The 15337-nt window shown below is 42.7% G+C and overlaps 1 protein-coding gene across 1 annotated transcript; it reads left to right on the forward strand.

Moving 5' to 3' along the window:
* The first annotated feature begins 1857 nt into the window (after window positions 1–1857).
* On the forward strand, window positions 1858–14549 carry Cavin2 (caveolae associated protein 2). The gene is made up of 2 exons (XM_055617095.1): window positions 1858–2634; window positions 12239–14549. Exons 1-2 carry the CDS (start codon window positions 2152–2154, stop codon window positions 13004–13006), a joined length of 1251 nt encoding a protein of 416 aa, XP_055473070.1. The 5' UTR covers window positions 1858–2151; the 3' UTR covers window positions 13007–14549.
* The last annotated feature ends 788 nt before the right edge of the window (window positions 14550–15337 follow it).

Below are 15337 nucleotides of genomic sequence, written 5' to 3' on the forward strand. Positions count from 1 at the left end.
TATTTAATAAGGAGCCTCTGTGCTTTCCTAGCTCTTGCCCATCCCTCTAATTCATCTAGCTTACTATGCGATATCCAGCAATGCAATGCAAAATTTGTGTGAATCAACGCAAAATCAGAGAGAAGTGATTATAATGTGAAATTGCAAATCTTTTAAAATAGGAAATTATGAAATTAATGAAGGTAATGTCGGAGGAGCTCTTGAATCATGGTCAGCTCCTACAATAGATGAGAATCTGCAGCTGTAATAGTTAACATTTGGGAAAAGAAATCCATATGAATGACAGCACAATAAGAGCTTCGGAGAGAATGATTTGAATGTCACGAGAGGCCCTTGGAACATTGATGAAGCCCTCTAATATCTGTGGAATAATCACACTCTATGATTTGCCTACAAAAGTCAAATGTAAAAGGACATAATATCACAGTACCATATAATTTTGTTAGAAAATTAAGCTTCTGAAAATCAATACGTTTCATTTTTTGTTTTAATACTGAACACGTCATTGTTCAACTAAAATGTACTAAATATCGGTTAAGTTTATTTTAGAACTTTTCTTAATTTTGTAAAAGGCAAAATCCTAATCAAATCGTCTTTTGGCATTTTGTAATCTCTATTCCTGAAGAGTTCACTTTAAGTAGGGGAGAGGAGAGCTAGCAGTTATCTGAGGAAACCGGGGTCTCTATAATGTCTTTAATGTATCTTCCTCGTGAGCAGGTACTCACTGAAGGCAGGGTCCTGGCACGTGCTCTGTGAATACTGTTGCTTACTGCAGACAGCTGAGAATAAGGCAACCAATGAATACAACACCATAAGAGCTACTGTTTCATTGGTTTACATGGAGATATTGCCATTAAGAATGCACTGTCGCAGGATCAGTCCCTGACCCAGTAGGAGCTGACATTTGTTCTTGAAATCCTTCATAGCACGCCTGTCACAAACTTCCTGCCAAAAACGCTTTCACAGTCTGGATACACTTAAAACCAGTTCAAGCATGTAAAGCCATTTTAGAAAATAAGTCCCGCATCCCAAGGGCCCGGCTAAGGAGGGCCACATGTGAGAACAGGTGTGCCACTTTGCTGAGCAGGAATCTGGAAATGTCAAGCATTAGAACCACTCCAACTCAACCTGGCCCCCAGTCACACTTCTGGGCCTGTGTCAGTAAATGCCTCACAAGAATGAGGATTGAGAAAAGCTCGCTCGGCATGAATTCAGAATAGGTGGAGACAAATCAGCTCTTCTTTCTTTCTTTCTTTCTTTCTTTCTTTCTTTCTTTCTTTCTTTCCACTGCTTGGGGAGAAGTGTTCCTCTTTCCATCTTTTAAAAAGAAAAAACAAAGTCTACGATTCTAAAAGAGCATTCATTTAAAAGGTTTCCATCTCTTATGCAACGGTTCACAGTGGTCAGCCTCACTTGTCTTAACTTCCCTGAGTCTAAGCTCTTTCAAGTTGGATTGCATGCCCTCTCACAGCAGCAGGAGACACTAGGTTGTTTTCCTTGTCTTTATCAGCGAGATTTCCTCCCCTTTGCAAATGAGAACCGAACACCACAGACTTTGGCAGTGCAGACCCTTTCAACTCTACACCTCCCAGAAGGGCACTCCGTGTTCTGAAACCTATCAGTCAGCTCTGGGCCAAGAGCAAACAATACTTTCTGTTACAATAACTCGTATCCAGGAAAAAAAACAGGCGCTCTGTAACGTAGCAGCCAGAGGAAAGTTTACTAGCTCTAGCCAATCAGAGGCCCGGGAGCTCGGCCAAGTTAACATGTTTCTCCCCGCCTCTAAATGAACTCATGATTGAAATATGGCATTGAACTTGTTTTAAAAAGGGAAGGGGTGTGGGAAAGAAAGGCAAATGCGGCAAAGAGCCCCGGCTTGTGGGGAGCGTGGTTAGGAAGTGTGTGCTTGTCACTGAACCCTGAGTGGATCTGCTAACCCTTGCCTCCCACTGGGTGGAGCAGGGCCTTTAAGAGCAGCTGGAATGCAGTTTCCTGATCAGCTTAGCCAGTTATTCCCTGTCTGAACCTCTGCTAGCCCTAGGGAGTAGTGCTGAGTTCAGACCAACAGGCCTCCTGAGCTCTTCACCACAGCCCACTTTTTGCCTGAGCAAGAAGCTTCTAGCAGGGGAGTAGGTTCCCATCTGGCCAACCATGGGAGAGGACGCTGCACAAGCAGAAAAGTTCCGGCACCCAAATACTGACATGCACCAGGAGAAGCCATCCAGCCCCAGCCCAATGCCTTCCTCCACACCGAGCCCCAGCCTGAACCTGGGCTCCACAGACGAAGCCATCCGAGACAACTCGCAAGTGAATGCTGTCACCGTGCACACGCTCCTGGATAAGCTGGTCAACATGCTGGACGCTGTGAGGGAGAACCAGCACAACATGGAGCAGCGGCAGATCAACCTGGAGGGCTCAGTGAAGGGCATCCAGAACGACCTCACCAAGCTCTCCAAGTACCAGGCCTCCACCAGCAACACGGTGAGCAAGCTGCTGGAGAAGTCTCGCAAGGTCAGCGCTCACACGCGCGCAGTCCGGGAGCGCCTGGAGAGGCAGTGTGTCCAGGTGAAGAGGCTGGAGAGCAACCATGCCCAGCTCCTCCGACGCAACCACTTCAAAGTGCTCATCTTCCAGGTCAGTGTCCCCAGGGGACCCCTGCACATACGTGATCTCAGTCCTCGAGCTCTCAGGGCTATCTTCCCGTCTGTCCTGCTAGTCAAGCATCTCACACACAAAGCATTGTCCTCTAGCTGCCTGCTGCAGGCCATTGTGAACGGTGCCCACAGGGCTGGAATCTCCCCCATCCCTCAGGCAAACGCCTGTGGGCCTGACAGGCTGGGGACATTTGTTAGTGAACACCTAGATGCACTTGGTTAACGGTGGGAACCTGAGCAGGTGCAGGCACCCACTCCAGTCAAATCCATTTGTCTCTTTTCATTAGGAACTTGGGGCTGTGGCTGCAGCTGTTAGCTGGACAGGGCAAATTAATTCCATGGCTGTTTATTAACTCTTAGTGGAAGCAAGGTTAACTTATGGAAAGGATTTGTTTTCTTTGGCTCTAACCAAGACTGCATGCACGTAACCTTTAAGTTATCCCTTTTTCCAAAGGCCCCTGCTGTTTTGGAAACTAACCGAATGGAAAGTTGAACTAGACTTGTTCTTTAAGACATCTTTTGTCAAAGCAATCTCCAGTTCTTTCCTAGCAAGTGATGCATTAAAAGTGGGAAGCAAAGTATAAATCTTTACAAACATGCAAGATCTGCCCCTCTTTGCTCAGGAGGACATAACTCTAAAGTGAAATCAAAGAAGTGTTATCAGTGGTCGTCACAAAGACCGGCCTTAAATATCTTCTCCTTCAAGTAGTTGCCTTGGCATGAAAAGGCTACTTAATTTTTTAATGGATCAATGATGCAATTAATGTAGCAAAGGCTATTTGGGGACAGGAAGGTTGCGTGGGGCTGTTGTTCCGCCGAGCGGTGGGCATCTGTGAATCCCAGGGCTGCCCTGCCTAGTGCTGGAAGCCCTTCCGTGGGTGGCAGTGAGCCAGCCCAGACCCCAGGAAGCACTGCCATCCTGCCTCGGGGCTGTCTCCTTGTGACCATGTGAATAGGAGAGGATTTCAAAGCCATGGAGGGGAGAGGCTATAACCAACAGATTGTGAAAGCATACAGGGAGAGCCTTCATCTCCCAAAAGACATTTAGAAACTGGAATTTAAACCGAAGGAGCCTTCTTTTTCCTAATGAATCGACTCTGCCAAGTTAGAACACCGGCCTGCCTATCACCATAAAAGGGAAGACTCGTTTGGCTGCCTTTGTGTCCTCCCCAAATTGCACTTGAGTGCTGGGAGGTTCAGACAGCCGATGCTCCTTTATCTCACAGGCTTTTGCAGTTGGGAAACTTTTAGGCTTTTAATGCAGATGCAATGGCTTTCCAGGAAGCAGCTGAACTGGAAGGAGATGTGGTCAGCCATCTGAGATCCTGCCTTTATTAGCCTAAGACCCTGGAAGCCTTAGCTCTCAAGACATTTCTAAACTAATAGTGATTTCCAAACAAACCAGAACATAGACAGGCCTGTCAAAAGAAACTTCCATCCTTTCAGTAAGAATCAGAGAAACTGTATCTCATCATCATTCAAAAGGGAAGGAAAGCCTTTGCCTAGTCAAGGAAAATTAGGATTTTTAGGTTGTGTTTTTTGTTTTGATATTAATGTGCTACAGGTTTGAGTAAGAAGGATGGAGGAGATAAGTGAGGAGGAAGGATTGGGGGAAGTGACTAAATATTCAAGAGAACCGTGAATCTGACATTTGGGGAACTTAAAGGCGTATGCTGTTGATGAGGGACTGACAAAGTCACTTGTTTTGTTGCACTGGATTGACAAGTGTGATATTGCACCAGAAATAGTAAGAATTCTCCACATCATGAGGAAATGCTGAAACAGGTGTGCTCAAGAACAAAACAGAAACAAAGGGAATATGAACAAAGTGGGCAGGCTGTTCTCAGCCCATTACAAAGCACCCCTGACAAGGCTGTGAAGAGCAGTTTAGAAGGCAGGGAGCTTCAGGCAAGTGACTAGACCTTTCTTTACCCAGAGGAGGACCTCTGCTAGCTAAAGGGAGTTAGAACCTCGACTCTGAAGACACACATGGTAATTTGAAAAAGAGAATGTAACTGCAGTTTTGTCTCTTTTCTTTCTTAAAGTACAGAGGTTTTTTTTTTTTAATAGGATATCAACTATGCTAACGGTGAAACAATAATTTTTATTAAAGTATACTCCAGAATAGTGAATGGGAAGACAAATCGTTACACAGACACTGCTGAGCTCTTGATAAGCCCAGCATGTACCACTAAGCCCAGTTCTCTGTAAGATACACGACCTTGCCCTGTTCTCCGTGCTTTCTTCCCTATTCTCAATTTACCGGTGAAGATCCTGAGATTCATACATGCTTTCAGCTTGTCTGAAGTTGTTTAGCACATGAGTGGCAAAGTTGGCATTCAAGGCCACATTTAATTGGTCTCAGAATATGTGCTTTCAGACACCAGCACTGCCTGGGTCATAGCTCTCCCACAATTGAGGAATAAAGAAAGTGACATATGTAAAATGACTCTTACAGACTGGCATGGTGGAAGTGCTCACAGAGCAGTATCTGTGAGTCTGCAAGTCTGAAATGCAGGCATTAGATGGGATGCTCCACTTCTTTTGGTTTAGAAATACTGTTCTTGGGGCCAAAACTGGCCTCACCCTTCTGAGGATCTTGAAATAGCTTTGTTTGTCCCTTTTTGGTTGAGACTTACTAGCGCACACATATACACGCGCACACACACACATTATACGACTATTATCATGTCAGAATCCATCAGAGCAAAGGACTCACCCCAAAATACCTACTCTGAATAGACCCTTCTAGTATGAGTACATACTTCATGGTATGGCAGAAGGGGACTATTCCAGACCACCAGAGAAAGTGTATGTCATATCTATGCTGGTACCACTTTGTGCCTTTTAAGAAACTGTCATTTTTAGTACACTTGAAGCCTGTAATGCAATTTTCCTTACTAAATTATTACCTTTTTTGTTTAGGGCAAAACAAAATTTGAAAATAAGAGGAATGTTTAAAAAGAAAATCTGTCCCTTGCCTTGGGTATATTTGGCACTGTAACATTGAAAAGATCTATGCTTACAGTTTGTAGAATCCTGTTACACCATCCCAAATCTACCTCTGAGTGTATGTATCTGCTTGTGTGTTTGTGTGTGTATATCTGTGTGTATGTGTGTGATTGTATCTGCGTTTGAGAGTGTGTGAGTATATGAATGTGTGTGTGTTTGTATGTATGTAAGATGATTTGTAAGATACTTATGCATTTAGTCTTTTAATTCCTTGCTTTATTTTAAATCTGTGCTACTTAAAACATGTCATTTTATTTATTGAAATCTTTGCTGAGCTTCACACCACTATTGTAGCTATTAAGCATCTAATCCCTTAGTGATTACTTCAAATTACAACCATCAGTATCTAAAAACTGGAGAAACCATAACCATACCCTCCCACCTCCTTGAACAATGATATATCTTGGAAATTCTAGTTGAATTCAGCAATTTAAAAAAATGGCAATAGTTTAATATAATATTTGAATTCCAAATCCTGAGACAAAAACCAGCAAAATAAGGTAAGACTTATGGGCACTGATGACTGAAATAAACCATGTGGTGGTGGTGGTGCACACCTTTAACCCCCGGCACTCAGTAGGCAGACATAGGCAGACCTCTAGGTTCAAAGCTAGCCCAGTCAACAGAGGGAGTTCCAGGACAGCCAAGGCTACGCAGAGAAACCATGTCCTGAAAACTAAAAAAAAAAAAAAAAAAAAAAAAAAAAAAAAAAAAAAAAAAAAAAAGAAAGAAAGAAAGAAAGAAAAGAAAAGAAAAGAAAAATATTAATACTAAAGAAATACCAAGCTTAACACTTTTCTTGTAAGCATGTCTATCTTTTGCTAAAAACTGAAGCTGTAACGTAGAGCTAAGAGGAAAGTCTTTCTGCTTGTTAAAGAGGCTTCAGAAACGTCACCGTAACTGGCCCAGGCGGTGAGCTGTCACTATGTCCTCAGACGGCTCGAGGAATGATTATTTGAAAAAGCAGTTTGGAAATAATTTCAAAACCAGGGGACAAACTGAGAACACGCATGGACAGCTTGCACTTTCATCTACATTGAGTTGTGAAATTGGATGAACAAAGCAGAGAGCGGTTACATATTTGTAGCACAGACATTTGTGGGAAATTCAGTCTATAAACATTCATCATTGGAGCTCCTTCACTATCATCAGAATTTTAGAAGTATGCAAAAACTAGATCTCCTGAGGGTGTTTATATCGATTAGTTTAAAGACAGCACTTTATCCAAAATCATTGCTCTAAAAGCTGTTCAATTGGTATGGACTGGAAAGAAATGGGATTATGGGTAATCAAAGATACCTTTACATGAAATACTATAATATATATATATATATATATAGTAGTTTTTATTCCTGTCTGGAATTAAATACATTTGGTGTGAATGGGTATTTGGTATGAATGGGCATACCATGGTATTATTTCTGTGAGTAGCTTTTTCTTTTTGTGGAATATCAAACATAATCAAATATTTTTTTATCTGGGAGACCTCTTAACAATCATTTAATTTAACATTATTTTATATGAAAGAAACATAGGCTCTGAAAAAGAAAATGACTGTCAAGGTCTCGTTTCATTGATAAGAGAACTTATAGGATGTAATGATGAATCAGATAAAAATAAAAACTATAATCTCACTGTGCTAAGATTCATGGGTATGAGTTTTACTAGATCAGCTTTTAAATAATTCAGTGTGGTTTGGTTTTTGTTTTGTTTTTATATTTTCGTGTATGACAAAGAACTCCTAACCAACATGATCTTTAAAAAACCAAAAAACAAACAAACAAACAAACAAACAAAAAAAACATGAACCCTTGATAACACTAAAAATAATGAGACTTTTAAATCCTCCAGAACGTGAAAGACTGCCCAGGGATTATAACTAATGCATTTTATTCTTATGACTTGCTGATTTCTCCGACAGCCACCCTGTGGGTGCAGTTCTAATCAATGGCTTTATCCAGTTGGCAATCTATACCTCAGAAACACAAACTGGAGAAACCATCAATGTGTCAAGGAGACCTATAAATCACAGTGTCAGGTGGCATAGTTTCATTTTAATAACTACTATTTAGAGATTATTGGATAAAATATTCCATGGACACAAATTTATGCTCTTCACATCCCAGCAGGATGCCACCGCGTCCCTGTTATTTTTGTCTAACAACAGGAATGAGAGATGAGTGACAGGAAAGCCAACAGCTGGCATCTCTCTCCTTAGTGGGGCTTTTAAATGACTTAACGTTGACTTTCGTTCCTAATGCTGGTCAGGGAGCCTCTTGTTTCTAATTTTGCATATGTGTATGTGCCGAGACTTGTATCATCCAACCTAAGACCAAGAAGTGTCCAGCAGGCTGGCGGGCTTTTCTGCATCGATATTTACATGCACGACTGGGACTATTAGTTTACAAGAATCAATATAAGTAGCAAACAAGCAGAAGTGCAAGGAAAAATGCTACTTCTCAGCGCCTGTTCCAGGCCTTTCTCCCGTGTGCTACAGGTACCCCCGTCATTGATGTTAGAAGTTTACTACTTGATTTTCTCTTCCTTTGGAAGCCTGCTAAGGGTCCTTGTGAAAGGTCAGAACCAGGAACACCTACATCAGCGGCGGCTGAGAAACTGTTTAAAAACGGAGGACAATGACCAGCTGCTCCCAGCTAGGGGCTTCTCCTAGCTGGCGCTGCCCAAGGAAGTCAACCGCAAGAGCCCTCTGTGCCATTTCAGGGAGTCGCATATCCCACGCAGAGGACAGGGCAGCAGGAGCAAGCTGCAGCAGAAGTATGGCTGTGGACCTAGCTTCACCCTTAAAATAGCTGTCAGTCCAGAAATCTGTAAGAGAAAGCAGGTCACGGGCATTACTAGTGAAGGTTGAACACAGAAGTTTCACCTCGCTTGTAGACAAGAGGAGTAAAAAGTGTTCATTAAAGTGTGTAAGAGAATTGCATAGCATACAGTGTGCGCCGGTGAGAGGGTAGCTCCAGTGGATCCTAGTCACACAGAATTCCCACCACTGAACATCACGCTTTGTATGCTTGTATAAGGTAGCAACTTGGAAAAAGGGGAATTGTATTTTTCTGATTCTAAACAAATGTTTTGAAAGGAAGAAGGAAAGAAAGAAAGAAAGAAAGAAAGAAAGAAAGAAAGAAAGAAAGGAAGGAAGGAAGGAAGGAAGGAAGGAAGGAAGGAAGGAAGGAAGGAAGGAAGGAAGGAAGGAAAAACTATGTGCTCGGGATTTATAAACTCCTATGCAAAAGGAAAAGGATTGCCTTCAAAGAAGATGCCAAAAGAAGCCACAAGATACACGTACTGTCCAGGAGACAGGACATAAAATATAGCCTGGGTAATTAAAATGACAGCAGAGCACTGCGGCTAGCCAAAAGGACACTGCAAAGTAGTTTCTAGTTGCATAAAGACACATCCAACTCATTCTGGATTACCTCTGCTCCTGCCGGGTTAATCCCATAATTGGCATCCTAGAACTCTCATGTAAATTTTCCTGTACATTTTCGAATTTCACAAAAGAGTTCAACTGGGTTTTCATCTTCCTTCAGTACCCCACCCCCACATGCTGCCTGGATCTACCACAGGTATTCCAATTCTCTTCCTAATCACTCTCCTCAAAGGATTCACGATAAGGGAGATAAAAGAGACACAAGACTCAGCAGTAGCTTCTCTTTGGTAATAAAATTTACATTTAAGAAAAGCTGAAATTTATTTTAATTCTCCCTCCTGTTAAAATTGAAGAAGGGAATGTTATCTGGTCTACAACTGTTGATTACGCTGAGAGCTTGTGGTATAGACAATCTACAACTGTTGATTACCCTGAGGGCTTACGGTATAGACAACGTGCCTTAAGGCTCAGTTTTCACAGAGTTCTGCCTGAAGTCCTTCTTTCCTCACTGAGGACTTTTAATAACATTTCACTGAGCTCTTGGTTTTATCCTTCCCTGCCAGCAACAACTGCCAAATCTCCTCAACGCTCTTAATCAAACCCCAGGAGAAATTCTGCTTCAGGACTAGACATCAGAGCCCTGACTACTACTTCTGTAAGTGCACCCCTCTTTGAAGTATTCATCCATCGCCCCAAAACAAAATCCTTCTTTCAGAGGGAGAGCTCAGTTCCCCTCAGGCCTTGGCTTCTCTAGTTTCGTCAGTGCTACCAGCATTTGGCAAACTTCCTTCCAGACAGAGCTGAGAAGGCCCATTCTCCTACATCCCCCCAGCCTGCCCCACATGGAGTGTTCTACACTGCAGGCGCCCTCACAACCCTCTTAGAAAGCCGTCTTACCCAATGTGTTCATTTAATAAGCAGTTGCTAAGCTTCAAGTGTTGAGGCACCATGGCAAGGAAAAACAAAAATCCTTCTAGGAAGTCTAAGGCAGTGGATCAGAAGCAACTTCAAGTGCTCAAAGGAGTATCAAGCTGTTCTCTCCGAAAGTCCACACCCCAAAGGACTCCTGGGAATTATGCCCTCCCAATAGCTCCTCACTTAACGAGTGGCGCCTGGGAGATCATGTATACCCGCTATGCTGAAGTTTGGGATAAGCTTATTTTTGCAGGTCTTGTGCAGATAACCCCAGTTGCTGTGAGTTCGTGTTTGGGGTAGCTATGACATGCACAGAAGAGAGAATTTCACACACTCCTCCTGTCCTACCCTCTAGCATGTACATTCTTTCCACCCATTTTCCTCAGTGTCCCCAACCCTTCAGGAATGAAGGAGGACTGCTACAGACGCCCATTTGGAGCTGGGCACGGTCACTTATTCTCAGTGCTATGACCAGTTAAGGATCTTTCTATCGACTGCTGCGCACTGCAAAGAGAAGCTTCTGTGACTAAGGGTCAGAATGGCCCTGGTCTATGATGACAAACAGCAATATTTAAAGGCTGCTTTGACGTCATGATCATATAGCAAAATAATAATAGCAGAATACTAGGGACTACGATATCCCGGGCCATGGGCTTTGACCAGGATTACAGAACCAGGAATAAAGTCCCTTCCTGTGAAGGAGGCCCCAAATCCAATCAGAAAGCAGTTAGCTACCCCTGTAACAGCCATACCACTATTGTACCAGCAACCGCTGCTTGTCTGGCAGGTTGGTGTTACAAGATGAAGGTTCTAGTACTGTGTGAGATGACTGATGTGTTGTCTCTCTCAGAGCAGCCTGCATAACACCTTCTAGCACTGTGAAAGACAGATCGCCACCAGGCAGGACAAACAGACCGTTAAAGCCACCGACTGTAGTTATTTTTTTTCAACTTCCAAGTATGCTGGGCTGACTAAGATGCACTGTGGTCACCTAGAGGCTCTGGCCACAGCATAGGTGGAAGGAGTTTGCACCCCTGCCCTGCTTACACTCTTGAAGCCCTGATGGTGGCCCCGAGGGTGCATTTTGAAAGCTTCTAATCTAGGTCAAATCCTCTGGTTTGTATTTGGAAGGAACAGGAACCCAAGGAGATTAACTCAAGGAGATTTGTTGAAGCCACACAGCCTTTTAGCAGTACAAAGACACTCTAATGCCTCTGCCACAGTCCTCCATCTTGTGCTATTATTGTGGATGGGAAACATGTGAGTACTGTGATAATGAATTCTCATGTAACAGTGGAAAAAAAAAAAAAAGAATACTTAGAACTCAAAGGTGCTGTTATACTATGTGGCCCAAATCTGCATTCAAATCTCTCAGCAAGCAGCCTTGTATCTTGGAGACAAATTTTCTGGCTCTACCATTCCCTGAAATTCTATAGGAGGCCACGTTGCATATGTGAGAAGCTGGAGGCAGGGTGTGGTGGGGAGCCTGAAGACGGAAGGTTCTCCAGCTTCTCTCCTCGCTCTTACCTGGAGGTGAGGCCAAAGCTTTGTTACCCAGAGACGATACTTCATACTAGAGGCTTGATGTTATGCCTGGCCATTCATTTCGCCTCCTCGTGATCCCTTACTGATTGCCACAAACCACACCCTGAGCCACTAAGCTTCATTTATGTTATGCAAAGTTCGTGTGTGTCTGAGTGTGTGTGTGTGTGTGTGTGTGTGTGTGTGTGTGTGTGTGTGTGTTCTGGTTAATCCAACCATCCCCTCTAATGCACAGTGGAGGAAGAAGGGACCTAATCAAGGTTTCTGCCCTGCTCTTCACTGAAGGACTCCAGTGTTCTTTTCTGACTTCTTGTGTGTTTTCCAGCTTGACCTTTGGGCTCTTTTGTAGTTGGATTTTGACAGAAGCTATTCCCCTGACCCAAAGGAAGGTAGGAGAGGGCTCTGGGTTCACAGTGATATAGCTTACTATATCTCCTTTATCTGGGCAGTTTCCTGGCCTGTATGAGTCAGGCCACTTCCCTCTGCCTGTCACTGATAGTGTGTGCCCTTGCCAGTTCCCCTCACTGTCTTCCCCCTGGCAGGCCTTGGCCTTATCCAGCCCAAGGTGACTGAAGGGACCCAAATTAGAACGAATGCTTCCTGCTCTATAAAGCCATGCTGTGCTTCTATCGTTTCCACTGCCCAGAACACAAACCCAGATTACAGCAGTGGAGGACTATTTGTGAAATGTGCTGCTATCATAAACCTACACTGCCCTTCGTTTCAGGAAGAAAGTGAGATCCCTGCCAGTGTGTTTGTGAAGGAGCCGCTTCCCAGCCCTGCCCAGAAGGACCTTGCTGGTGAGAACAAGTCCCTGGAGGAAACTCTGCACAACGTGGACCTCTCCTCCGATGACGAATTGCCCCGTGATGAGGAAGGCCTGGAAGACAGTGCAGAGGAAAAGATGGAAGAGAGCAGGGCAGAAAAAATAAAAAGATCCAGCCTCAGGAAAGTGGATAGCCTCAAGAAAGCGTTTTCTCGCCAGAACATCGAGAAAAAGATGAACAAGCTGGGGACAAAGATCGTATCTGCTGAGAGGAGAGAAAAAATTAAGAAGTCACTCACATCCAATAACCAAAAAGCATCTTCAGGGAAAAGCTCCCCCTTCAAGGTTTCTCCTCTCTCTTTTGGTCGGAAGAAAGTCCGGGAGGGAGAAAGCTCCGTGGAAAATGAGACCAAGTTAGAAGATCAGATGCAGAATGACCATGAGGAGGGCTCGTTCGCAGAGGGTCTTTCTGAAGCATCTCTCCACAGCGGCCTGGCGGAGGGCAGCGCAGAAGATGCTGAGAAGCCAGCTCTGAGAGGAAACAACTCCGGTGTGGACAGCAACGCTGATCTGACCATTGTGGAAGATGAAGAAGAAGAATCGGTGGCCCTGCAGCAGGCACAACAGGTTCGCTATGAGAGTGGCTACATGCTTAAGTCGGAGGAGATGGAGGAATCCAGCGCTGAGCAGGTTCAGCCGGCGGTGCTGCGTGTGGACCAGACCGCTTGAGTGTGCGGCCAGAACACTGGGCCAGAGGCAGAACCCGGGGGCATCCGCGTCCGGGAAGCCATCTCTGCACCTCTTCATCTCTACATGCTCTCCACTGTGACTGCCTAGGCCTTAGTCCACTGGCCATCCAGCAGCCTCAGATACACATGGGATCACGGAAACAAACTGCCAGGAATTACACTTCTAATTTGCACCTAGGTTCTATTTCTGTAAAATTTTCCAAGAAGAAAGAAACAAAGCAGTTGAAAAAAAATTACCAATCTATTTGGCCTATTCAGAAAAAAAAAAAAAAAAAACTAGAGGACATTTCCAATAGTAGTCATAAAATGACATCTATTTTTATGGTCATTCTGTCAGCTTGCTAAATAATGTAGCAGTAGCGTAGTGAATTCTTACTGTATTCTGTGAATGATTATTCCTCAAATATGTAATATAGGATACATATAACTATGTAAGCTGAGGACGTAACTCCATATTTTAAGAAGAAAATATTTACAAAAGTAAAGCAGAACGCTTAGCTGATTATTCTCTTATAGAAACAATTGTTTATTGCAAGTGGGGGAAATGAAAGGCTGTGATGGGCAGCTAATGGCATGAGAACTAAGGCTGGAAAATGAAAGAAATGTTAGACAAAGAATGGCAAAAAGAATGACAACAAAGAGGGAATAAGAATGCACCTAAAAAGTGAAAAATTGACATTTTAAATCTATTTTGCTCTTTAAGTAACAAGACTAAAGAACTCCATACATCTCACAAGAATATGTCTTTTCTTCCCAATGTTTTCATAGTCTGGGATTAAATACTATAACTAGATATTCTGGTATAAAAGCTGTGGTTCTTCTTATTCAAGAAATGGTAGTGCACATCTTTCTGTGAAAAAAGTTCAAAAGGATATTCTCTCTTTAACATTGGAATAAGTGTAAGTCTGAAATCAATAGTGTGTACTGTTTTTTGGGAAGATCAGTCACATGATCCTTTAAATTCTTTAAATTTTTAAATTTTTCACTTTGAAGTAAACTTTCCACTCCAGGTATGATATAGGTTTATAAGGTGTTCAAACCTACATAATTAAGAAGGGTAAAATGCTGTTTTTCCTTTTTTTACACATAATGATTATTTTATTCCAGATAATATTTTATTTATCTATTAATTTCACAGAATTCTAACCTTTTTAGCTTATAAAAGGATGCTAATATTTTTATGTTGTGTATGTCCATTCTTTCTAACATACTAAAAGTTACTCTACCTGTTTTTCATTACAAAATGTCAATGTTTTGTTAAATTACAGTCTAAATACAGGAGGGCCAGAGTTCGAATTCTCTACTTACTGTGCAGGACATGTGATCTTACAAGTAGAGGTGACCCAAGCAGCGGTCACAAGCTGTGTTCTGTCTTCAAGAAAAGAGATGAGTAAAGTGTGTTGATGGTATAACCTTGTCAGCTATGTTTCTATTTTGTAATAAATGTAACCACAAATCCTGAATTGTTGAACTAACAAAGCCTGTGTGAAAGAAGATTAAATAAACAAAAAATAAGAAGAATAGAACAATGTCAGTTTGTTTGGCAAAACAATCTTACAGGCAGCAGGAACTGATTTTAAAATGTTCCTCAGAATGTAATGGTAACGTTGATTGTTTCAGTCTTGATTTCCCCTATTAACTCTGCTTTCTTTTCCCTCTTGATCTCATTTAGAAATCCAACACTCATCCTTCAAGTTTAGCTTTCTTGACATCACCTTGCCAGCTCTATAGCATCTGAATTCTTTGCAGCAACTTGGTTAATTTGATAGCTGGGTCTGCATTTGAGAGTGTTGCACTAGGTCTTAACAAGGCTTTCAACAGTCTCCCAAGCCTCAGTCTATTGAGCTATGCAAGCACTGTGTTTGCTCAGATCCACTTTGTCCACTGCAGACCATAGACAAAATAGTCTCCTTTACATAGCACCTGAAGCATGCTTGCTGTTCTTCTATAGAGCGTCACTTACTGTGCCTGAGGAGTTGGCAGATCCATGGATCCATGAAACATATCTACCTCCCATGGCAAAAACAAACAACAAACAAACAAACAAACTCATTTATTCCTACACACTAGATGCTTGTCAGTGGGAGCTGCATGCAAACATCTTAAGTTTTATAGAACAATCACATTTATTCTATGTTCCACAGTGGAAGCTTTAAAATACCAAGCAATGAAACAGAGAATTAGGCCAGATAATTGTTGAGAAACACATACCATAGGGACCAGAGCAAGCAGCAGTTGCTGAGACAGAACCTATTTGTTCTGTGTTATTGTTGAATTATTTGCATACTGGTGAGGCTGTGAAGCCCCAAAT

The sequence above is a fragment of the Psammomys obesus genome, unplaced genomic scaffold, assembly GCF_907164565.1.
Source record: "Psammomys obesus unplaced genomic scaffold, mPsaObe1.curated_primary_1811, whole genome shotgun sequence".
Taxonomy (NCBI): Eukaryota; Metazoa; Chordata; class Mammalia; order Rodentia; family Muridae; genus Psammomys; species Psammomys obesus.